The sequence below is a fragment of the Cadophora gregata genome (assembly GCF_030347475.1).
Source record: "Cadophora gregata isolate MNR1 chromosome Unknown scaffold_8, whole genome shotgun sequence".
NCBI classification, from domain to species: domain Eukaryota; kingdom Fungi; phylum Ascomycota; class Leotiomycetes; order Helotiales; family Ploettnerulaceae; genus Cadophora; species Cadophora gregata.
Window position 1 is genome coordinate 953,941 of NW_026695931.1, and position 23,108 is coordinate 977,048.

The window sequence follows — 23,108 nt, forward strand, 5'->3', positions numbered from 1 at the left end:
GGGATTGTGTGATTGTAGTTGCCCAGGCGTCGATGGGAAAATATTCTGAGCTTCCTATTCAGGACGAGGAAGAGTCGCGACAGAGCGCTTCCGGCAGTTGGTAAGGTAAGGTAAGTTAGAGGTCAAAGACAGATGCGGCGTGATCGGCTAAGAATATAATGATGGTGAGTTCCTAGCCTGGATGGATGCCCTTAAACCCTGGCCCGATGCTTGGTTAGTGTCGCAGATAGCCTTGTAGGGTAATGATTCAACAGGTTGGATGTCGTCCGCCGAGAATAAGTGGCCGAGATTGTTCGAGACTTGTTTGGCGAGTTTCTAGGAGTACTAAATCAGATTAGGGAGGTAGTAAATTTACCTACCGTGAGAACAGGATTGAACGACTGATTTTGATGCCTCGATAGAATAATTATTATGGGGGGAAATGTTGCCAGCTCGATGAGCAAGTCCTCCGCATGGGGGATTTCCAGATCTGCACAGGCCCGGAGCCTGGCCTGGATCCCTCGTCTATGTTAACCTCGGCCGTTGTCTGTCCTGTTGTTCCAACCATACAAACGGACCCAAGTACGTACCCCATCAAGTAGTCATCACGACATCCGTTTCGCGATTGTGTCGCTATTATTGGCCTGCTCCAGCCGTGTTCACAAAGCTTGGCTTGATAACAGAGAGGCAGGTGTGTGAAGGTCTTGTGAGGCCAAGATGGCACGGAAAGGTTCTAGGCCAGCAAAGAAAGAGCAACAGAGGAGGGACCTCAGCTCGGTAGGTACGGCGTCTAGGTTATTTGTTGGATAGATTGGATCCCGTGAGGAAGGTATGGAGCGGAGGTAAGGTAAGGAAGATTATCGACCCAAGAGTAGTGCCAAAGGGGAAGGCGAGTAAGAGCAAGAGCAAGAGCAAGAGCAAGAGCAAGAGCAAGAGCAAGAGCAAGAGCAAGAGCAAGAGATAGAGCAAGAGATAGAGGAGGAGGAAGTAACCATCCTATCCTGTCTGTGATCAGGACTGTACCATACCTACCTCCACAACAGCACAAGACAAAGCTTCCAGAGATAAATTTAGGTGCTAGCTATGCTACGCGTCCGATATCGCCTCATAGTGCATTTTCAAACTGATGCCGCTATCCAGACCAGGGAGGTGGGGTGAAGCCCCAGCCGCACTCTCCCACAAGAGCAGTCAGCCCAGTCAGCCCAGTCCGTTCCATCCCTGCTCAACGACTCCTGGCCCATGTCCGGAACATTGCAATCTGCAGAGCACAGGACACCTCATCGTGGAGATATCGCGTGGCAAACGGCCAATTGGTAAGGTGGTAGTGACAGTGACAGCCACATGGATGGCAATAATCTCGCTCCTGTTACCTACCGAGGCAATTAAATGCACCCTTCGCACAAAACAGGAAAGTCTTGAGGTTTCTAGCCATTATGGCTGTGACTTGAGATCACGAAATGTTACAGATACGCGAGCATTTTACTTGTCCCGGTATTCCAGGCCGGGGAAGGTGACATATAAATACTTGGCATAATCATATTTGACATGATGTCTATCGTGGGGACGTGTTCGTCGAGCCAATCTTTTGGCGCTCTAAATTGTTAAGCTCAAGCTACGGATTATTTCCACGATGCTAACATGAAGCTATCTATGGAAATATGACGTAACCTGCAACGGCCATTAGATGATCCCTTCCATCCGAAGACCATTGTAACCGGACTTGACGATGATCCAAACCTCGCCTTTACTCTTGTCTTTCTAAATCCAACGGCAGACCAAGCCCAACGTCTTTACCACAACTCTCATACCAACAGGAATACATCGCTAGAGACCCCGACAGCACCTCAAAACAAACAGCCTGATGACATCCCTCCTCCCCATAATCAAGGACATCCTCCCCATCATCATGCCCTCCCACGTCCACGTCACGAAATCAACAGAGCTAGATATAGCGACTGGCCAGACGGACGGCATGGTACGGAAAGGTGCTATCATCAATAAATCGAGTAAAGTGTGTGCTTCGGGTAAGCTGACTTTTATTCTCTCCGTATGATTAAACCTGCTCTTCTGCTATGACACCGAGCATGCATGCAATTCTCAAATGTCATCAACCTTGTGGGGACATGTGAGTCCAGTCCAAGGCATTGGGTCTCACATCATATGATACGAGTACTACTCGGTACATATCCGTGCCTTCATCCCACTTTCCCTTCCCTTTTTCACCGTAGCAGAGAAAGAATTTTTTATCTGCACTTTTGCTCCTTACCTCAACTTTCTTCCCCCATCTTTCATAGTTGCACCATCCGTCTTTCTTCCACTTCTTTTCATTCCGAGATTAATTTTCTTCCCTGCTACCTTTGCACGGCACGTATGTAACCCACTCTTCAAATCCAGCGATTTGGTTAGGATATCACATATGCAAGCTGTGCATGAGGGGATTGAGTGGTGATGGAATATCACAGTACCTCAACCCACTTCTGTAATTTTTATTCTCCGAGCCGCATTAGAGCAATATTGGTTGATGCCTATCTCGCCCATCTCTATCTTCGCACTGTACCTCCTCGCTCTTACAGAACAAGGCGGGGTCGGGCCAAGGTACTGTAAGCACATTGCATGCGCCGTCATGCTGGTTGCTGGCTCGGTGAAATCTTGATTTTATTACCGTTTGGATATAAGTTTGAAGATAGTCAGAATTGGATGATACTGGCAAATATTTGGTCCTGTTTAATTCCTCGAAGGTGGCGTTGAGAGGTCTGTTGCTATGATTTTCTCAGATATCACGGTCACGGTCGTCGACATCTGATTCAAGTGGTCTCTAGCCAAGTCAAGATCAGGTTATATTTTTACAATGCACTTTCCTGTTGCTTTCACTACGCTACATTACACTTTTGTACGATCATGCGATCACTCTTTTGCCTCAAGCTGCAAGTTGGCTCCTCGTCAGTGAAGCGGACGGCCTTCAGAACCAGCGATCTGAACGCGGAGTCCATACCTATTTGAAGAACACAATTCCTCGCAGTTTTACATAATTGAAAATTGTGTAAACCTCGCCTCTCTCATTATTCCTCCGCCAACTTTCCTTAACTCACACATTCCCACCCTATCTATAAACTGTTTCGTTACTCTCCTCCTCTCTTTCCTCTCTCTTCCTCTCCTCCTCTCCTCCTCTCCTCCTCTCCCCCTCTCCTCCTCTCCTCCCCTTCACCCAACCACCACTCACCTCCTCAACAACCCTACTAACACCCCTCCCCCCACCAGTAATGACCGCCCAACCACACACCTCCTCCGCAGTCCACCACCACGGCGAACAAGACACAATCGTGTACGCCGCCTCCGGCCACGGCGCCATCATCTCAGACAACGGCAACACGCGGCAGGAGCTGTCGCCCGGGGACTTCGCGCTCATTCCGGCGTGGACGGAACACCAGGAGGTGAATGATGGCGAGGAGGAGCTTACGTGGATTATTACGAGGAGTGGGAGTGAGCCTGTAGTGGTCAATTTGAAGGGGTGGGGGGAGGGTACGAAGAATGAGGGGTGAGTGGTGATGAACACGAGGAGGATTGGGGAGTAAGGATGTGAGATAGAAGGAGGGCAAGAGACGCGAGCAGGGATTAGGGCGTAGTGGAGGAGAGGAATGGTTCTATAAAGATAGCAGGATGTAATCTCAGTATTTAGCCGGTTTTAAAGGGAGAGATAGTGAAGGAATAGGGAGACCAGGAGGTGTTAGGAAAGAAGAAAGGAGGATAGAAGTGGTTTTTTATGTTGACACGATGAAATAACTAAGCGAGGAGAGAGAAGCGAAAGCAAATTGCTGTTTAGTTAAGCAATAGCATTAGTGGACAATAACTTAATGACGGAACGGAGTAGAGAGGACACGAAGAGAAACACGTTGGTATTGATGGTGGTATAAATTTGAGCTCAGTGCCTAATTGCGCCATTCTAAATCATCGCGCTTGTTCATGCCTTGGTTCCCGCGAGAAAATGTATCCCATTTTCCTTTTCTGTACTTTTCTTCCTACATTTCGCCACCATTCTGTTCTGTTAAGACAACAAAGGCGAAAAGAATTAGTACTCCCGAGTTTTCTCTCCCATTGGCCTCCGTCCCTTCTCTCCTCAGTCAAAAAGGTTCATTAACCAGCCAGGCATATGATCGCTCCGAGCACCCACCAACTGATCCAAATATTCCTAGTCTACATAGCGAGGTCCGTCATCCGGCCAATTCGCTGCTGGAGTTTCTGGTACACCATGTGCACCTGGCGTAGGTGCTGAGTAGTAGCCTGGCGTCGGGGCGTCCATAGCTGGTGTTGGGGCTCCCCAAGCTGCGGGTGTGGGAGCACTGTACGGAGCTGGAGTGGGTGCGTTGTAAGGGCCTGGTGTGGGAGCTGAGTACGCGCCTGGTGTGGGAGCGTTCAATGCTCCAGGTGTTGGAGCAGAGAGATGAGCGCCAGGAGTGGGGGCATCAAATCCACTATTCCAGCTATTGCTTGCAGGAGCATTCGACCAGCCGTCGTTCGTGTTCGACGTTGAAGGTTGATATGCAGGAGTCTTGGAGCCCCAAGCATCTCCTCCGCTGCCGCCGTATCCAGGAGTCTTCGATCCGGATGAGAAGCCATCTTGAAGACCGTACGCTGGGGTCTTTGCTCCCGAGGACCAAGCTGGAGTACGATTGCCACCGCCATACGCAGTACGGTTTCCATCATAGGGGTTGACAGTTCGTGACCCATCAGCCCAAGCTGGTGTCCGGCCTCCATCGCCACCAGACTTCCATGCCGGGGTCCTTCCACCATTTGCTGCAGCAGGTGCTATGATTGTTAGCCTATGTTGCTATCAACCAGATATCAATCAACTTACTTCTAGCAGCACCCCAGGCTGGCGTCCGCTCATTCCCACCAGTTGCCATTGGTGTGCGGCCACCATCCCAACCACCCCCTGGGGTTGCACCACCCAAACCCCCTCTGCCTGCACCACCACGAGGAGGAAAGCCACCTCTACCACCACCGTGTCCGCCCCTTGAATTCAAGTCGATTGACTGTCCTGTGATGCGATCCTTGAAGCCCAGAGCGTCCTTGGGCACGTTTACTGTCTTGCTCTTCGTGTGAAGTTCGACACGAGCATTAGTGTCGGTTGTTTCTTTGACAATACCAAGTAAACCCTTGTAAGGACCTTTTCGAATCGTGACTGTCTGGCCTATTGATCTATCTCGGCCAAACGACTTTGGTGGGGGCATGTCCGTTTGCCCTCCAGGATTCCGCTTCAGAGCTGGATTCATGGAGTTGAGATCTGGAGATGCCGATGTAATTAATCGACCTCCTTTAGCAGCAACTGTGGCGACGCTGGTGGTGCGAGTAACAAATACACCAGCATTATCGCTCTGAGCAGTATTTCTCAGGAAGAGATAAGCACGGTGGATGTGAAGGATCTTGCCAGACCGGCTCTCTCCGCCGTACTCTTTCACGTCGTCATCAGCGCGTATCTCGGAGCCGTTTCGATCCGTCGCTACAGCGTGCTTTCGCTTCTCGAGTTTGTTCGATATTTGAGATGGGAGAATAGTTCGGACTTGGTTGTTTTGGTCGAGAACAACCAGTGACTCACGATCAACTTTCACAATGCAAGCAACTGTGGATGGATCGAGCTGAACCAAATCCCAGAGCTCGAACTGACCGAGCGATCCACCACCGCCCGAGTCACTGGCCTCTCGGAGATCTTTGCTGAAGACAGTGACCTCAGTATTACTCTGATCGGTCAAAAGAGTAACACGGTCCTCGGAAATCTTAACGACCATGCCCACTTCGTCTCTGAATCGGCTTCCACCAATGACCTTAACGTGATCACCCTCCTTGAATCGTTTTCGTAGACCTTTTACAGGCACTTCGATTGTCTGGCCCCTCAGATCGCCTTCCTGAACAGCTAGGGTAACGATATCGCCCTGAACGGAGACTGCTTTTCCTACAACACCCTTTTGTTCTCCTTCGTATACTTCGATCACATCTCCAGGCAGATATGATGCATTTGCGGTACTAGCTTTCAAGCTGGCAGCAAGTGCGTTAAGATCCAGGTTCTCTGTTCCATCCTCAGCGCCTGAAGCAAATCTCGTGACCTCCTCTAGAGTTGGATTGACATCTTTGGTGATCAGAGTTTGGATCTTGACCTCCTTTTCGCAGTAGCCATTGACATAGTCGTCGCCAAGGTAATTCCACATTTTAGTATCGGATCGTCCTTGTAAATATTTGGCGTGTCGTTTCTTTGCCTCAACTTCACTGAAAAGTCTCTGCGGTGGTCTTGGTCCAGCAGCAGCTCGTTTTCTCTTGCCACCAAGATCTTGAGGGGCGTTTGCATCCTCGTGGAGACCATAGTCCAGACGTGGCACATACCTGACCCGAACTTCTAATCCCGTGTCGGTAACATCAATAACCTGAGCAAGGTCACCTACGTACTTCGCAGGGCGTCTCAGTCGAACATAGGCTCCCGGTTCCAATGATGGCGTCTTAGTGACTCTGAGCAAGTCTGGCATCTCCTTGATCTCCACCAACATCATCTTCGTTCGAGGGTACACGTTCATTACTCCATCCAGTGCGGTCAAAATGTCCGCTTGGCGCTGGGCTTCCACATAAATGAATCCTTTCATCGTCGAGTGTGTACCACCTCGCTCGAATGCGCAAGTAATCGCAAGCTCATCCCGGGTCCCGGTTCTTTCCTCCACACGCTTCACTGTTCAGGGTCAGCATTGCATGAAGCTGGAGCTTCGTGGCCACCTACTTATGGAGAAAACTGCCTCTCGTTCCTTTCCCTCCTTACAGCGCACAGCATAGATACTCGGGTCGTCAACACTTGGGAGAAGCAAACGTCTGGGTACGACCGCAGAATCTCCAGCACCTCTGCCAGACCTATTCTTGTTGGCATATCTTTGTCGCAGTATCTCGGCCTGTTTCTCAGCATCCAGACTTGCCTCCATCTCGCGCCTACGGTCGAGTTCGCGATGTCTCTTATCGTCAAACACTCCTCCAGCAGGTAGGTCTGCGAGATCATCGGGGTGGGTATCCGCTATAAAATTGTCCTTGATTTCATTGAGCTCGTCCTCATCGTCGTCGTTCTCGTCTTCATCTTCGTCAACCTCGGCTTCGACATCGAGGAACTGATTGCGGCGTTCACGACGGCGTTTTCTGCGGTGGCCCTGGAGTTTGGTCAGTACACTCCCTTAGGAGTATGAAAGGTAACCAACCGTAATCTCCTCTTCTTCATCGTCATCGTCCTCCTCGTCATCGTCGTCTGCGCCAGCGTTTACATCCTCTCCTGGACCCTCAGCATCTTCGTCGTCTTCATCCTGATCACCATCATTTTGGTCCGCAGAAGATCTTCGCCTCGAAGGCGCAGGTTGCTCATCATCGGAGCCATCGTCCGCATTTGTAGAGCGTCTTGAAGCTTCATTCCGTATTTGTGCACCAGCGTCATCATCGTGGTCAGAACCGCCCGCATCTTCATTATCCGAAATATCTGCCTGCTGGGGATTGAAGTCGTCCTCGTCCTCGCTATCCTCGAAATGCGTGTTCTGTAAAGACATGGTATTGATGGGGAGTGTCGAAGGAGATGGAGCAAGAGGTACGAGGATCTCGAGTGTATTTGTAGTCGAGCAACTTTAGGCAGCCATGTGCGACCAGACGATTGAAGTGAAGACCTGCAGTGATCGAGGATGGGTCGATGTTGTGTTAACGGAGATGGGAATGCTTTGTTCCTCTGAGTCGCGGTGCTTTTTGGGACGCAGCCTCACACTAGGCTTAGCGCTAACCAATATGGGACGTAAATAGTGGAGAACTGTACTTCACCTCAAAGATTGGAACATGAGGTGGACAGCAGACTGCATTATTCCGAGGTGGAGCTGCAAGCTATGGAAGTTCATCACAACATTGTATCGAGACTCACTTCGTCATACAAGTTGCCTGGCTTCTTTGGTGTTTTCGTGCATGCATTATGTATGAATGGTAGAGAGACCCGGGTGGCTCCCATTCTAACAATCGTTTTGACCTGATAGAATGGGATGTATTTCTCAAACAGGCACAGAGCTATACGTGATCTCTCATTCAGACTTGCGATAAGATCCAAGAAGCTCCAGTAGTGTGGTTGATTACTTGTCCTAGAACGAAGCGATCTGTTTACCTCGGGCCGCACCGCTTCTTTAAACCCCTCACTTAGAAAACAGCCTCTAATACTACTCATCACTTCACATTCCGAACTCGTGTACCATGAAGGCAATTCTCATAGACAAATTCGTGGAAGTAAGTCCTCCTACAAGCTCTCTAAGCATCATGTTGATGAGTGACCTTCAAGAGAGTCGACGATGTCAAGATATCAGAAGTACCAAACCCCGAAGCGAAAGATGAAGAGGTGCTCGTAAAGATAGAAGCAGCAGGTGTCAACTTTGTTGATTTATTATATGTGAGTCCTCTCACCAGTTTCGGGGAAGTTGATGTCAGCTCCAAGCAAGCCCACAGTCAGAACAAGCGTTCAGTCACTCAAAATGTCTTTTTGTTTCACTTCCACATCGGCATTTCAAAGCTCTTCTCACAATCTCAAGGCCCGTGGTAAACACCAAAATAACCGCTCCCTCGTCACTCCCCCTTTCATCCTCGGTCTCGAATTCGCGGGCACCATCCTATCCTCTCCATCTTCGGCCCAATCCAGATTTCCACCAGGCTCCCGAGTATTTGGTGGCTCGATTGGCTCCTACGCAACCCAAATCAGCGTCAAGCCCTCCTCTCTCCATCTCATCCCCCAACATTGGACATTCGCTCAAGCAGCTGGGCTCGCCGCCACAGCACCAGTGAGCTATGGTGCTTTGATCCTTCGAGGCCGTCTGCAAAAAGGCGAGACAATCCTGATTCATGCTGCAGCAGGTGGTCTTGGTCTCATGGCCGTACAGATATCTAAGGCTGTTGGAGCTCGAGTGATAGCCACATATCTTCATCGTCCAAACTTGCTGTTGCGAAGAGATTTGGTGCAGATGACTGTGTAAACTATGCTTCAGCTGGGTGGGTTGAGGATGTCATGAAGATTACCGAAGGCAATGGTGTAGATATTGTATTTGATCCGGTTGGGCTGGTGGATTTGAGTCTGAAGTGTCTAAAGCAGGGGGGGAGGATTCTGGTTGTCGGGTTTGCAGGAACGGAAGGTAGATTGGAGAAGATTGCTATGAATAGGGTCTTATTGAGACAAGCTCAGCTGATTGGCTATGTGAGATTCCTTGATTGTTTCCCTCTTTACGTACTTGTACTTCCAGCGGAGTCGTATCAACATAAAGCAGTAGTGCTTGCTAACGTGCATACTCTTCAACAGCGTTACGGCGAAACAGATCGTATCGATCCTGCTGAGACAGCACAGATCTGGAAAGAGTTGAAAGTATTATGGGAAAGTGGCAAACTCAACCCGACAATTTATAATGAAGAGTATCAGGGCTTGGAAAGTGTAGTTAGAGCCATGAAGGATCTCGAGGCGAGAAAAGTCTGGGGAAAGGCTGTGGTTGTGATGGGCCAAGAAGATCGTCCGAAACTCTGATGAAGTTGAGTATTGGCTGCGTTAATGGTTGTCTGTTCAAAGCTGGACATCGACACGGTTTTGGAATTGACAAGTGATCTGCATTGATAGAGTTCAAATGTGGTATCCCGTTCAGGACACTCAGATACGGCACGTTGTCCAGCTAGCAAATATGACAAGTACAGTGTCTAGTGTGTGTTTTTGTTGTGTATGTGCTTAACGAAGTATCATGTGGTCTATTATTTGTACATGGTATATTCTTGCAGCAAAGAGAACCGCAGGTTCTCCGTATTATTTGTCGAAGTGGAAATCAAGAATGCACCACGCTCCTCCATGGCACCGAAAAATGCTCGCTTTCATCCTCATCCCAATCATTCGTTATTGCTGTAAGTCGTGATAACGTCAATGACTCTACGTCTCGTGGCTGCCTTGTCGAATACTTGTGCATGATCTAAGTCCTTGAACCACAGAACATCGATACCAGTGCCTTTCCACGAACGACTTTTCCACTCCTCTTCAACTATCTCTTCTTCGAATTCACTGTCATGATCCGTTTCGTTTTCCGTCGTGTCTGACAGGGCCGCATCGTCTCGACCTTCGAAATCTACCAGAATGCCTGTGGCTTTTCCATTGCCGTTTACATTTCCATTCCCGTTCCCGTTCTCACCCGTGTAGCCATTCCCGACTCTCTTCTCCTCACTCAAGTACCTCCCAACTGCCTCGGTATTGACAATCAGATCTTTCCCGCCAAGGCTGACAGTGATTCGCCTCCCCTGCATGTCCTTCTTCCACAGTACATTTTCGTTCCAGAAAAAATGGCGACTGAGAGTATGACTAACTCCCATATCCATGCTCGCGAAGTAGTAAAGCTGGTGCTCGTTTGCTCTCTTCGGTTGCCTGCGTGTAAAGTTGTACGCTACATCCGGTAGATGAAGCAGAATCGAGACGGGGTCTATCAAAACGACCGGTCCGATCAATGAAGAGGTCGAAGCTTCTTTGAGAAGGTGAGTGGTGATGACCGAGCCGTATGAGTGAGTTACCAAGACGCATTTTTGTCCTGGGAGGAGGTGTTCATGGAGAATCTGTTTAATCTCTGCACACATCTCGGCACGACCCAATGCAGAGTGGGTGATCCTGAAAGACACTGGCATGATTTCTATCGCAATGATACCCACCTGCTCATCTGAGTCTGTTGATTCCAAGCCAGCAGTCGAGTTCAGCTCACTTAAAAAGTTTGTGTAAGGATACAGTCCAATTCCGATGCCATGTATGAATACTACTGGGAGCTTTGTTTTCGAAGTATGCGGGCGATGCCAATATGTAGTGTGCTTTGCTGGAGATCGATATTTCGTGAAGAAAGCTTGTGGCCGCAGAGGAAAGAGGGCGAAGAAGCGCGACAGATTCGTACGATGAAAATGAAAGCCGTGGTAGAGCAGTTTCACATAAGTCAGGAAGTCAACAAATCCAACACACTTTTGACGTTAGCCCGTGCCACTCTTCTATTTCAGTTGGAGGACGTACACAATACCATACTAAGCTCCTGTGCAGCATATCGACGCGATCGAGCGTCAATCGCAGGCAATCAGCGGTGCCTCTACCTTCCTCTATTGGTTTCCCAAGGAGTACTTCCAGGGCATTGACATACTCTTCCAATTCCTCGTCGTCATCGCCTGGCGATCCGCCACGGTTAAGAAATGCCCACAGAAGAAATTCTTTCACATTCTCCCGTTTGATATCCTTCAGGTCCGCTCCCAAAAACCACTTCTTGAGGTATGCTTCGGGGTCGGCGATATTATCATTGCAATGGGCAAAGAGTTCCCGACGCTCGTCGCGTGTCGGCGCAGGAGGGTGTGTTGCTTCGCGTTGAAGGCGATATCTGTATGGAAGATAGACCAAGAGGAAGAATAGCGATTCTGCAATGGCTATGCCCTCAATGAGGCGCGGGACTGGCGATGTTACGGCGGTTTTCAAGCCATACAGCGCAATCACCAGCGCGCAGTAGAGCAGGCAAAGCGGTGCCAGGTAGTGCAAGCCTATTATGCAGAATCGTATAAAGACATATTCCGCCCTCGAAGTTCCAATCATGGTGGCTTCGGCAGCTGGGTGGGAGTGAAAGAGGTGTTGGTAGGCGCCAGATTGAAGATGCTTCCGCAGAGGATGTTCTTGTACTGCGATGCTAAATCGATCCTCAGATCGATGAAGGGCGTGTGGGTACGTGGCATAGCATGGGAACGACGAAAAGAGAGGGGTGTTGTCCCAACAGTTTCCGGGCGGTCAGTGACGATATGGTTAAAACAGAGATACAGCACAGCAGATTACCGTATGATAGTAGTCCTAGATACCTACAGTAAGAGTGTCACATGCGCAGGCAAAATACCTACCTACACTCAGATATCCTGGGCCGCCGTGCATCAAATGGTTGGGATTCTCAGATCTGGCAGCATCCAAATCGGCGTCATACATCGAGCTGCCTGATGCTTCGCGTCTTTCGATGATGCCCTGGCGATGGCTTTTGCCTTTCATGTGTCAGCCTCGGCTGGATGAGACCCTGCATGGAGCGTGCATAATCATAATCATAATCTTGGACATAAAACCCCATCGTCCGTCAAGGGACGACGGTGTGCATAAAAAGGCTCTGCCGGTGTTTTGCCGAGACGACACTAGAATGCGACAAGCGAGATTTTCTCTCCCCATCAAACACAAACACAAACATCCATCATCCAGCAAGGCTGCAAAAGGGGAAGCTTCCAACCCTCGGATTTGCAAGTCGCTGTTACAACCTCACATGCAAGACAGTCACGGATATACTCATATGCACCGCATCGGTATCTGTTCTTCGGCATGCAACACCACCAAGGAAGATCTGAAAAATTAATGGTGGATTTCAGTCTAGCTGCCATGAGTTCGTCTACACTTGCGATCCGCCAATTCTGAGCTGTTGCATCCTTGTTGATCGATAAGAAAGAGGCGCAAGGAGCCATAGCCATCTCAATCTCAGTCATAAGAAGGGGTCGGCCAATGGCGCTCAGAGTGGGTTTCTCATATCCACATTCTAGACTGCGCAACTAACGATTCTCAGCATGACCATATCTTGAATCCAGTCACGGCCCTCGGATTCTACATTACAGATTCTGGGTCCACTGTCGTATTCGCGGGTGAGGGCTCTTTCCTGAAGGCTTTTGACGCAGTGACAACCAAACTGCTATCAGTTTGTGAAATTTTCGATGGCCAGACTATCCATGGCATTGCTTTGCGAGAAGCTAGCAATGGTGAGAACGCTCTGCAAATGGCCATTTGGGGTGGGAATTCCTTGATTGTACTAGGAAGAAAAGATGTTGAGAGGCATCTCCTCCACCATACTAGCTGCTTCACGTCCTCAGTCATTGCGGTTTCTGACTGGATTCTCGATGTTGCAATTTCTCCACAAAATGATGAATGCGTCCTCATCACTGCCCACAATACGGTCCTCAGAACCAGGCACATCAAGACCACGAAAGAACAGAAGGTAGAAACTCTGTCATCTCCTTCCCGATCCATCTTGTACTCAGCGGACCTGGTATGGGAATCTCGCTCTGAGATCCTCGTAGCTGCAGGCACGGTATTTGGTGAGATCATTGTCTGGAAGTGCTCTACGACTGGGGAAAGTCAAGTGATCTATACATTCTCGGGCCATGAAGGATCAATATTTGGTGTTGATATCTCCCCTCCTGTCGTCCAACCCAATGGTACGACCGGCCGCTTACTCGCAAGCTGCAGTGATGATCGGACAATTCGTATCTGGGATCTCTCGGAGTCAAGCCAATCATTCTCCAGAAGCACCATGCTGATGCGCGAGACTGGATTTGGCGAGAATGATGGACCGAAATCATTAGACGTATTGAACAGATGTATTGCTACAGTCATGGCTCACGCCTCCAGGATATGGAGTGTCAAATTTCTTGCTGAAGAGCCCCCTCTCTCCAACCCTTCATCCATAAGTGTACTTTCATTTGGCGAAGACTCAACAGCACAGCATTGGTCTCTGAATTTTGGGCACAATTATGTCCGGGATGAAGCTAAAGATCCTCTTTTGGCAGTCCTGAAACAGAAGAAAGGCCTCGAACCCGACGCAGTTGCCCAATTAAACCAGCTAAGGGTATTCGACTTCCACCGTGGGAAACATCTCTGGTCAACGGCGAGATTTTATCTCGGGAAATCTAATTATGTGCTCGCCACTGGAGGGGCCGATGGGAAAATCTCTATGTACACTGTAGGTGCAGATGAGACTCTCTTACTATCTCCACGGGAGATGGGCTCCAAAGAAGAGTCAATCGTGTCGACCTTGCCGACACAAAAGCCTCCCCAGTCTCTCGTATGGGCTCTTGAGGATATTGTGTCATCACTTGGTTCATCCGCTCATACCCAAGGCGATGTACGGGAGGAATCAGAACTTTCGCTCCTTGCACCTGAATCCGTCCTTGCGGACGTAATCCCAGCTAACACTCAATCCTCGAAAATGAAGAAGCCCAGACCTCTTATCAAGGACGGCTTCAATCGATATGCTTTTGCGTCAGAGCGCCAGATGATTGCCACGACCAATCAGGGTCGAGTTTTGGTCGGAGATATCGATACTAATGTGCTCTGGAGCGAGGCACCACTACCAGAGTCGTCACGCCTTGACCTAAAAAACTATAATGTGATAGAAGGTCTTCCGGAGATTGGCATTGCTTTTTTGGCTGGAACAAATGGTACAATATTTGCCTACCGAGATGGGCATTCGATCCAAGTCGCGGGGCAGGTGGAAGGAAAAATTCTCAACATGTTCAAGATGTTAAATGTCGAGACGAACTCCTACGAATTGCTAGTCACAGTATTATCAAGTCCAATCGCCACATTGTTCACCGTCGAACACTCAAGCATCGCTGCTCCCCGGTTGTCGTACTCAACAACGTGCAATCTGCCTCACAGATTTCTCGTCACAAGCGCTGGTAAAATCAATGGCTTACTGGTTCTGGGTGCAAGATCCGGTTTGCTGGCCGTCTACGAGACGGCGAAAAGTGCGGACCCTATCAACATTTGGACGCCACCGAAGGACTCCCCCTCTGATGCGATTGCTACGATTCTCCCTTTGACACCACGAGACTCAATTCGTGGAAGCAATGGACACTTCCTGACAACAGACCGCACTGGATGCTACTCAATATTCTCTTGCACAGCTACTCCGGTTCCAAATGACGTTTTCAGGGGTGTAAACATATGCCGTGTTCATCACAGCAGGCTACCGCTAGGTCCCATGGTCGAAGCTGCGTGGTTTCAAGATGGAGACCTGTTCTTCTATGGATTCAGGAGCAAAAGTTTTGTCGTCTGGAATGAGAGCAAACACTACGAAGTATCGAACGTTGATTGTGGTGGTGCGCATCGGAGTTATGCATTCTGCCCATCCAGCACTGCGAACGGTGGTTGTTTCGTCTACACCAAAGCTTCCAAACTTCACTTTTACTCACAGCGCGATCCGTCGCACACCATTTTGAAGCAAGGGGGTCATGGCAGGGAGATCAAAGCCTCAGCCGTGTCTGTGGATGGTGGCTTAATTGCAACAGGAGCCGAGGATACTGCTATTCGTATCTGGCGGTACAAAAGTGCTGTCTCAAACCTGGACTCTCGTTTAGATTGCTTGTCTATCATTGAAAAGCACACCACTGGAATCCAACACCTTCAATGGCACGGATCAAAATATCTCTTCAGCAGCGGTGGAAATGAAGAGTTCTTTATCTGGGCGATTCGAATCATCCCAAATGTCGGAATTGGCGTTGAGTGCGAGGCATCATATCCCGACAGGAGTGCCGGTGGAGATCTACGCATCATGAGCTTCGATGTGACTAATTTTCCATCAGAAGCCAAAGACAGCAGCGACTTGCTGATCAGCTTGGCATTCTCTGATTCTACAATCAGAACTTACGCCTACTCAAAAGCCAAAGGCTTCGCTCTACTAGCGGTAGGCAAATATACTTCATCGTGTCTCACTCAACTCCGGCATATCCAATTTTCGGACGGTGACATCTGTTTTCTCACTGCGGCGACAGATGGCAATATCACATTGTGGAAAGGAAAAATCTCAAAGACAGAGCTTGAGAGTGCCGAAATCGCTAGACACAGCATCCTATCTTCCAAGAAAATACATCAGAGCACCATCAAGGCTCTCGACCTAAAGGTCTATAGCACTTATTTCGTAATTGTAACCGGCGGAGACGACAACGCCCTCGCCATATCTGTCTACCCAATTCTTTGTCTCCAAGACTCTCAGGTTCGTCCAAGGATATATATTTTAAGATCAGCCCATACGGCAGCTATCACCGCCCTCTCCATAACATCCGAGGGAGATAATTCCGGCTTTCTCATCGTCACATCGGGCAATGATCAAAGGGTAAAGAGCTGGCAAGTGCGCCTCGATCCCAATATGGGCCTATTTCCGAACCATGAAGCACAGCTGGACTTCTCGCAGGTTGAGGATGTCTTTACCTCAGTAGCTGACGTTGGGGATTTATCCATATTGAGTGCCACGGAAGGGGTTGCCACCAAAGCATTTATTGTGGGAAATGGTGTAGATGTATGGAATATGTTCAAGAAATCTGCCTCGAGGTAAACATCAAGGACTCAGTTGTCCTGCGAGAGACAAAAGATCACCTCTGATAGGATAAATGCAAGAGCCGTACCCATATGATTCTGCTTGGTCCGCTGCTTTGTCATCGTACATTTGGAGTTTGTGTCGTCGCTTGGTTCACATTTTAAACACTTATCCGAGGTAAACCCATCGACGGTTGGCACTTACTCGTAGCCATTGAGTAAATCACGGATGACTCCCAACATCATACCTTCGGGACACCACCTGGCCCAAATTTCAAGTTTCAATATCCCGATAACCCTCCAACCGAGCAGGGCATACCGCCGATCCCAGCCCAGGGTCTGGGGAATAAATTGCGTAGCATAGCTGGCGTACTGGACTTTGCTGCTTCAGGTCAAAAGCTACTACAAGATCCCTGGGACAGAGACCCATATGCATTTCGCAAGATCCCAGGACTATCCGAATACGAAGCAGCCAGGCAGTTCGCTTTTCAGTCTGATATCTGCCTGCTGCGCACGTCACAACACGCGTTTCAAAGACAGCTCATGACATCAAGCTGCCGAACGCGTCCAATTGCACGGTGGCTTGAAAATTTACAGTTCGGCCGCCAAGTTTGACGACGGGACGTAAATATCGCCCGATTCAGGAAGGTCTTCGTATTCTTGTTCTTATTCTTCTTCTGGTCTTGGTTACTCGTTCAGGAACTTTGTGCCAGGTGCCCGGCTATGATCTGTGCTGCGTGGTGGCGAATGTGTCAAGGAGAATACTGTATATTGACGTTAGCACCCCTTGACAATGAAGCCGACATTTTTGTCCGTTATTGAATTGCCACCAACATCTGAACACCACGACTTGATTACAGACTGTACTCTCACAGGTAAATCATTTGAAGACAGGCTAGACCATTCAATGAGACAATGACTTACTTCACCGCATTTACCTCAGGGTATCTACCCATCCTAGGTCTCTCGTTTGCTTCACTTGTAAGTGACAGCCTTTGCCTGGTGACAAAAAATTCGATATTGATGAAGCCAAGTATCTCATATACCTCGGTGCAACAGTCATCTACAATCTCTATTTCCATCCACTTTCAAAATTCCCTGGGCCAGCATCACGAACAGGAGTTCATGCTGGTGACTACTGGGAGCTTTACAAAGGAAGTCATCCCCAAAGTGTGAAGGCGCTCCATGAGAAGTATGGAGATGTTGTGAGAATTCGACCTGATAGCTTGACGTTCGATACCGCGGCAGCATGGAAAGGTGGGCTAATTGACAGCAGCATGCTAGTAATGGACTCTGGCTGATATGGTACAGATATCTATGGCATGCGTCCCGGTAAGAGCCAGCTGCAAAAGGACCCACAGTTTTATAGGATTACTGGCGGGACGAAAACGGATATTATATGTGAGTTTTCTTCGTACTGCTTCTGATGTAAGCGATTTGTTGACTTGTATTTAAGTCTCGAACGATGCAGACCATGCACGTATGCGCAAGCTGTTATCCCACGCTTTCTCAGACTCAGCACTACGGCAGCAAGAGGATCTGCTCACGCCTTACTTTGAGCTCCTCGTGTCGCGTCTGAAAGACCAGATTGACGGACCCAACAAAGGCAAGGTCGATATCAAGAACTGGTACAACTTCCTGACGTTCGACATCATTGGCGACATGTCATTCGGGGAGTCTTTCCATGCCCTGGAAGCCGGTGAATATCACAAATGGATGGCGAATCTGTTCAATGGTATAAAGTATGGACGGATCATGGCCATTGCGTCGTTCTATCAACCAGCTAAGCTGTTCTTGACTGCGCTTGTGAAGTTTGTGCCTGCAATCGCCAAAGCGAGAGAAGAGCATCTTTCATTTTGCAAAAAGAAGACGGAGGCGAGGCTGGATATGAAAACTGATCGGAAGGATTTCATGTCCTATGTAAGTGCCATTTCATAGCCGAAGCGGGGACAGACACTTACCAGACCTGAAGATCCTCCGCCACAACGATGAGAAAGGAATGAGCAGGGAGGAATTGATGAGTACATCTGAGCTTCTCATCATTGCAGGGTCTGAAACCACAGCGACTCTTCTCAGCGGATTGACATACTTCCTCCTCCAGAACCCTAAAGTCTACGCGAAAGTCAAAGAAGAAACCCGATCGGCTTTCCAGTCTTCTGAGGAGATCACCTTGACCTCCACAGGGCAGCTTCCATACTTGCAAGCTTGCATCGAAGAAGCATTGAGAATGTACCCACCAGTGCCTATCGCCCTTCCACGACGAACGAAGCCTGAGGGAGATGTGATAGGAGGTGTCTTTGTACCTGGAAATGTACGTTCCAAATGTCCGAGGTTTGAATGGCGGCATGCTAACTCTCGCAAAGACATCAGTAGCAGTCTCCCAGCTCTCAACCTACTGTTCTACAGCAAACTTCCACGAACCTGAGCGCTTCGTACCCGAATGCTGGCTACTTAACCCACCAGAAGAGTTCAACAGAGATGTCAAAGAATCCCTGAATCCGTTCTCAACAGGACCTAGGAATTGCATTGGCAAGAAGTATGTTTCGTTTCCTGTTAACATCCTTAACTTGCTCCCCTTTGGTCAATCTTTGGCATGGCAGCGGCTGACAATTTTCTAGCCTTGCATACAACGAGATGCGTTCAGTAATGGCACGCATTTTGTGGCATTTCGACATGCGGCTCTGGGATGAGACTCAGGCTTGGATGGACCAGAAAGTCTACTTTATGTGGGAGAAGCCGGCGTTGCATGTGGTTCTTTCGCATCGTGCGGATAGGTCTTCGATCTGATGGGCGTGAGCTGCGCTGTTATTGAAGGGTTTCCCTCTCGTTCGAGGTTTGGCAGTGTCGAGTTGTGCAGAATAGATGTAGATCTTCAGGATTGAAAACGGATAAGAACAAAAACTATCGAGTCAACAATGGAAATGATGGAAATGATGAAAATAATGATCCCTGTACTAGACCAGACAGGGAACTTCTTGGTTTATTGACCTCCAAAATCGGTAAGAATAGACTTGATATATTGTGACTTGTATGATTCAAGTTGTGGAGGTAAATAAAAAATGCCTGGGAAGGGTGCCGGAAGGCGGGGAGACGAAATGCCAGCTCCACAAAACAAGCTTGCCGACAATGCCACTGCCGGCCGAGACACCGGCCCTGAAGCTGAGCTGCTTCGCTGACTGGCTCGTGGCTCATGAGACTTCCAGCCCAAGCAGCCGGATCGAAACAGCATGACATCGTCGCCTTCAATCCTGCCAAAAGGCGCCGATCAGATCAGCAATTTCTCCTCCCCCGCCTCCTCCACCTGTGCCTGGACACGTCTTCAAAAGAAGCCAAAGTCGCAGTCAGCGTCTCGAATCCTACCGACCGACCCAGGAACCTTAATATCGCATCACATTCCCCAACTCCTCCCTCGTCGTCACCTCCACGACAGCACGATGCTGGCTTTGAATTGGCTTCACAGTATCGGGTGAAACTCTCCGGGGCCAAGGCTTCTGGTTCAATTTGCCTGCCATGCTTCCTCCTCCTACATTGAGCTTCACCATTCCTTCTATACAGGAGGATGTAATACTGGACTGTCGCGTCTATCACCCCGCTTCCCTGGCGCCAACCTCGATTTCACACCTCGCGGCATGGAACAAGAAGGCAGCGGTTGTGGCACATCCATACGCTCCTATGGGTGGATCCATGGACGATCCAGTCGTGAGGTGCATTGTCGGCCTTCTGTTGAAACAAAACTTTGTGGTTGGAACCTTCAATTTTAGGTAAGCAACTCCTCGTCAAGACTTACCGGTTGATTGCGTTGCTAACTTCTTGTCTGCAGAGGGGCAGGGTCTTCAAAGGGGCGGACATCATGGCAGGCAAAGGCCGAGCAGAAGGATTACATCAGCTTCGTTGCATTCATGGTGTTTTACATGCATCTTTTGTCACCGCTTCCTTTGCCAGCCGGTCTTCCAGCATTTACGCGCTCCAACCCCGAATTACACGAGTTGACTCCCGTTCCTTCCCAGGCAGTTTCTCCTCCGCATTTCAGCGATTCGCAATACTTGGCCCCTACCTCGTCCGCAGATCTACTGTCATCTACATCCGAGAAGGAGAGAAGTGGTGTCGTCAATACGCAACCAAGACTTCTGTTAGCGGGGTACTCCTACGGAGCCTTGATAACGAGTCTGTTACCACCCATAATCAGCTCTATAATATCGCCCTTTCAAACGCCAGCTCCAGGCTCAGCATATGCAGAGATCCGTTTACGTGCCGATTGTCTGGCGACACAGCAAACTCAGATCATAAACACTCAGATTTCGGCTCTCCTACAAACATATTCACACCGTCGGGGTCGCAGTTTGAACGCAGATGAGATTCTCTACTCGAAAGGGCGGAAGCCTAGTGGTGTTAGGATGGGTGGTGGAGAGGATCTTCGCAGGGCAAGCCATGATTCGGTCCGAGGAAGAGGATCATTTTCCATCGATGCTCCGGAACTGGTGAGGAAGAGCGTGGACAGAGTCAGATCGATTGGCAAACACAAGCGAATGTCACCGAAAAGGCACAACACACATGATTCCGTTGCGTCTTCCACCCAGAGCAGACCCGGGTCCCGTCATTCGCTTGCAACAAGTCTGACGGGCGAAATCGCAATGATAGATGATAATCCAATACTAAAAGCAATTCCCGGTGCCGTGGAAGGCTTGCAAATTGGCTACCTCTTGGTGTCACCCCTTCAGGGGTTAATCAATAGTCTAGCCACATTATGGACATCCAAATGCTGGCGAGACAAGGAATCGATCTCGGAGCATGAGATGAAGTTCACGGTAGATCCGACGCTTGCGATATTTGGAGACGATGATGTCTTTGTCAGTGCTAGGAGGTTACGGGCTTGGTCCGAGAAACTGAGGGATGCTGGAAAAGAGGAAGGGAAGCGTCATTTCCGGCATATTGAGGTTCCTGGTGCTGGGCACTTCTGGCATGATAGGGAGGCGATCAAGACGTTGCAGAACCAGGTTAGGAATTTCGTGAGGGATTTATGACGAGATTGATATGACGGATAATGATAGTCACGAGAACAAGCTATACGACGAGACCATCTGGCATAGCGGTATAAGATCACCCTCTAAGAGGAAACCTGTTCTCAATCACGATACTACAAACTCCAGGACCACTCAAGCCCCCTTCGCCAAGCCCCCCTCCACCTCAATATCTCCACCATCGCTCTCCAAGTCCACGATTTCTTTCCTCTCCAGCCTCTTAAATGCAAGCATTACCAAGTGATGCCACCCCAACTGCCAAGGTAGCATGACCAGTCTATTCTCCTGCTCTGTACAGCACAACAATGTGACATACATCTGAACACCAAGACCAACCATGTGCAGCAGCACACATAATCCAGGACAACAGATATCCTTATTTCTCTGCCGCCGGAATCGCCTCACTCTAGGTCGTTCTCTTGCTTCCTGAAGGCGCGTTTTCGTCCAGCTGTACTCTAGCATGTAGCCTAGAACGAACAGGAGTAGGGTGAGGAAAGTGATGAGTGCGGAGATCCATCCCAAGATATTCATGAGGACTGTGAAGGGGAAGGATGGTGGTGAGCTCAGGAGAGGTGGAGGCAGGAGAGGGGAGATGAGGTACAGGAGCTGTATTTTCGAGACGAGTTAACTCTTGCAATTCCTCCTTTCACTCTCCTTCATTTCTCCATCTTTAGAACAGATTTAACTCACTTTCGAAAAGAACGGGCCAGGACTCCACCACTCATTGACCATGTTTCCTATGAGGATCACCCAGCCACAGGTAAAATGCATGATCGCTAGAAACAAATGCTGCATCCGCTGGTATGGTATCGGTTGTTCTATGCTTTGAAGCCAGTTGCGTCGGCAGAGCGTGCAGAGATCTTGTCTTGGCGCGAAGAGACATGAGGGACATGGTTTTGAATCGCGAGTTGGGATAGGAGGTGTTTCTAAATGAGACGTCGTTGAATTTTGAATGATATGGATGGAGGGGTTCAGTGGGGACGAGTGGTACGTACTTGAGAATGTACCTGTTCCCATGCGTATGCTTATACCTTCGAGGATCTTAGAATGGTGGTAGAGGAGGGCTATTGGTAGGTCTATGTTGATGAATGACATTCTATTTGTAGTTGAGACGAACACTTGATGTTCCGATCCGTTTCAAGACGGAAACTTGGAATCGTGATTGAGATGGAAAAGTCGAAGCACTTCATTACTCTCGTCACCTTAAGTGTGGAGTATATCATTTGTTGGTCTGCTGGCTCCTTGAGGCACAGTGGAGGCTGAGGGAGGGGAAGTTGTGTTGGTTTTGATAAGCGAGTTGGTATCAACACCAACAGAAATTAGTGACAAGCATTTCCATCCTGTTGTTCTTGCGATGGTTTGTGGATTGAGCTTTATTCTCAGACAGTGCTGATGACGCGAGTGTATATTTTCCGAATACTAGATAGATACTAAGACGTGAGAGATATCTTGATTTGTTGTAAAGGATTGCTACTGGGAGGTTCGCGATAGGTGACATATTTGCGGTTGGGGATGTTTGATGGAATACAAAAAATATGAACAGCTTTGTAGAAATTCTAAGCCCTGTATTGCTTTTAGGATATGATATTTCCGTATTCTTCATTTGTTGGTGTCTAGAGGCACAATTGAGGCTGAGGGGGCGGGGAGTTGTTGGTTTTGCACTAAATGGCCAATTGTGGACCATCAACAAGAAGAAATCCACTTTATGACAGCTCTTAAAGCAAGATTCTGCAACGTGGCGCTGAAGTAATCAAGACTACGTGTGTTCCGTAGCGCTCATGTGTTGACTGTTATCATTTCACAAGCAATTGCAACTCGGGAAAATTAGTAAATACATGCCCAACGCTAACTTGTGTCCAAGCCAGTTCCATATGAAACAGCAACCTCCCAAGATATTCCCTACTAGAACGAGACAAGGTAATCTAGAAGTATGTCTACCACCCAACGATCAATACCAAGAATGCCCAAATCATGTCCGGAGC

At 48.9% G+C, this 23,108-nt stretch overlaps 9 protein-coding genes across 9 annotated transcripts; 6 read left to right on the forward strand and 3 right to left on the reverse strand.

Moving 5' to 3' along the window:
* Positions 1-1,840: 1,840 nt before the first annotated feature.
* ONS95_013853 (uncharacterized protein) lies at positions 1,841-3,518 on the forward strand (the record flags this gene model as incomplete). The annotated part of the gene is made up of 2 exons (XM_058507502.1): positions 1,841-2,003; positions 3,238-3,518. The coding sequence occupies 2 exons, from the start codon at positions 1,841-1,843 to the stop codon at positions 3,516-3,518; spliced, it is 444 nt and encodes a 147-aa protein (XP_058356671.1).
* Positions 3,519-3,855: 337 nt separating this feature from the next.
* Positions 3,856-7,692, reverse strand: SPT5 (transcription elongation factor spt5). The gene is made up of 4 exons (XM_058507503.1): positions 7,200-7,692; positions 6,737-7,151; positions 4,832-6,688; positions 3,856-4,782 (listed from the first exon to the last, which is right to left on the reverse strand). The coding sequence occupies exons 1-4, from the start codon at positions 7,536-7,538 to the stop codon at positions 4,166-4,168; spliced, it is 3,228 nt and encodes a 1,075-aa protein (XP_058356672.1). The 5' UTR covers positions 7,539-7,692; the 3' UTR covers positions 3,856-4,165.
* Positions 7,693-8,217: 525 nt separating this feature from the next.
* Positions 8,218-8,987, forward strand: ONS95_013855 (uncharacterized protein; the record flags this gene model as incomplete). The annotated part of the gene is made up of 3 exons (XM_058507504.1): positions 8,218-8,250; positions 8,303-8,410; positions 8,550-8,987. 3 exons carry the CDS (start codon positions 8,218-8,220, stop codon positions 8,985-8,987), a joined length of 579 nt encoding a protein of 192 aa, XP_058356673.1.
* A 32-nt stretch (positions 8,988-9,019) lies between these two features.
* On the forward strand, positions 9,020-9,526 carry ONS95_013856 (uncharacterized protein; the record flags this gene model as incomplete). Its single annotated transcript, XM_058507505.1, has 2 exons — positions 9,020-9,205; positions 9,308-9,526. The coding sequence occupies 2 exons, from the start codon at positions 9,020-9,022 to the stop codon at positions 9,524-9,526; spliced, it is 405 nt and encodes a 134-aa protein (XP_058356674.1).
* Positions 9,527-9,876: 350 nt separating this feature from the next.
* Positions 9,877-11,590, reverse strand: ONS95_013857 (uncharacterized protein; the record flags this gene model as incomplete). The annotated part of the gene is made up of 2 exons (XM_058507506.1): positions 9,877-10,977; positions 11,027-11,590. The coding sequence occupies 2 exons, from the start codon at positions 11,588-11,590 to the stop codon at positions 9,877-9,879; spliced, it is 1,665 nt and encodes a 554-aa protein (XP_058356675.1).
* Positions 11,591-12,523: 933 nt separating this feature from the next.
* ONS95_013858 (uncharacterized protein) lies at positions 12,524-16,127 on the forward strand (the record flags this gene model as incomplete). Its single annotated transcript, XM_058507507.1, has 2 exons — positions 12,524-12,535; positions 12,585-16,127. The coding sequence occupies 2 exons, from the start codon at positions 12,524-12,526 to the stop codon at positions 16,125-16,127; spliced, it is 3,555 nt and encodes a 1,184-aa protein (XP_058356676.1).
* An 896-nt stretch (positions 16,128-17,023) lies between these two features.
* On the forward strand, positions 17,024-18,895 carry ONS95_013859 (uncharacterized protein; the record flags this gene model as incomplete). Its single annotated transcript, XM_058507508.1, has 7 exons — positions 17,024-17,089; positions 17,143-17,365; positions 17,420-17,509; positions 17,565-18,028; positions 18,081-18,419; positions 18,472-18,644; positions 18,727-18,895. 7 exons carry the CDS (start codon positions 17,024-17,026, stop codon positions 18,893-18,895), a joined length of 1,524 nt encoding a protein of 507 aa, XP_058356677.1.
* A 723-nt stretch (positions 18,896-19,618) lies between these two features.
* ONS95_013860 (uncharacterized protein) lies at positions 19,619-21,129 on the forward strand (the record flags this gene model as incomplete). The annotated part of the gene is made up of 2 exons (XM_058507509.1): positions 19,619-19,869; positions 19,929-21,129. The coding sequence occupies 2 exons, from the start codon at positions 19,619-19,621 to the stop codon at positions 21,127-21,129; spliced, it is 1,452 nt and encodes a 483-aa protein (XP_058356678.1).
* Positions 21,130-21,261: 132 nt separating this feature from the next.
* Positions 21,262-22,691, reverse strand: ONS95_013861 (uncharacterized protein; the record flags this gene model as incomplete). The annotated part of the gene is made up of 2 exons (XM_058507510.1): positions 21,817-22,691; positions 21,262-21,732 (listed from the first exon to the last, which is right to left on the reverse strand). Exons 1-2 carry the CDS (start codon positions 22,219-22,221, stop codon positions 21,262-21,264), a joined length of 876 nt encoding a protein of 291 aa, XP_058356679.1. The 5' UTR covers positions 22,222-22,691.
* Positions 22,692-23,108: the final 417 nt, after the last annotated feature.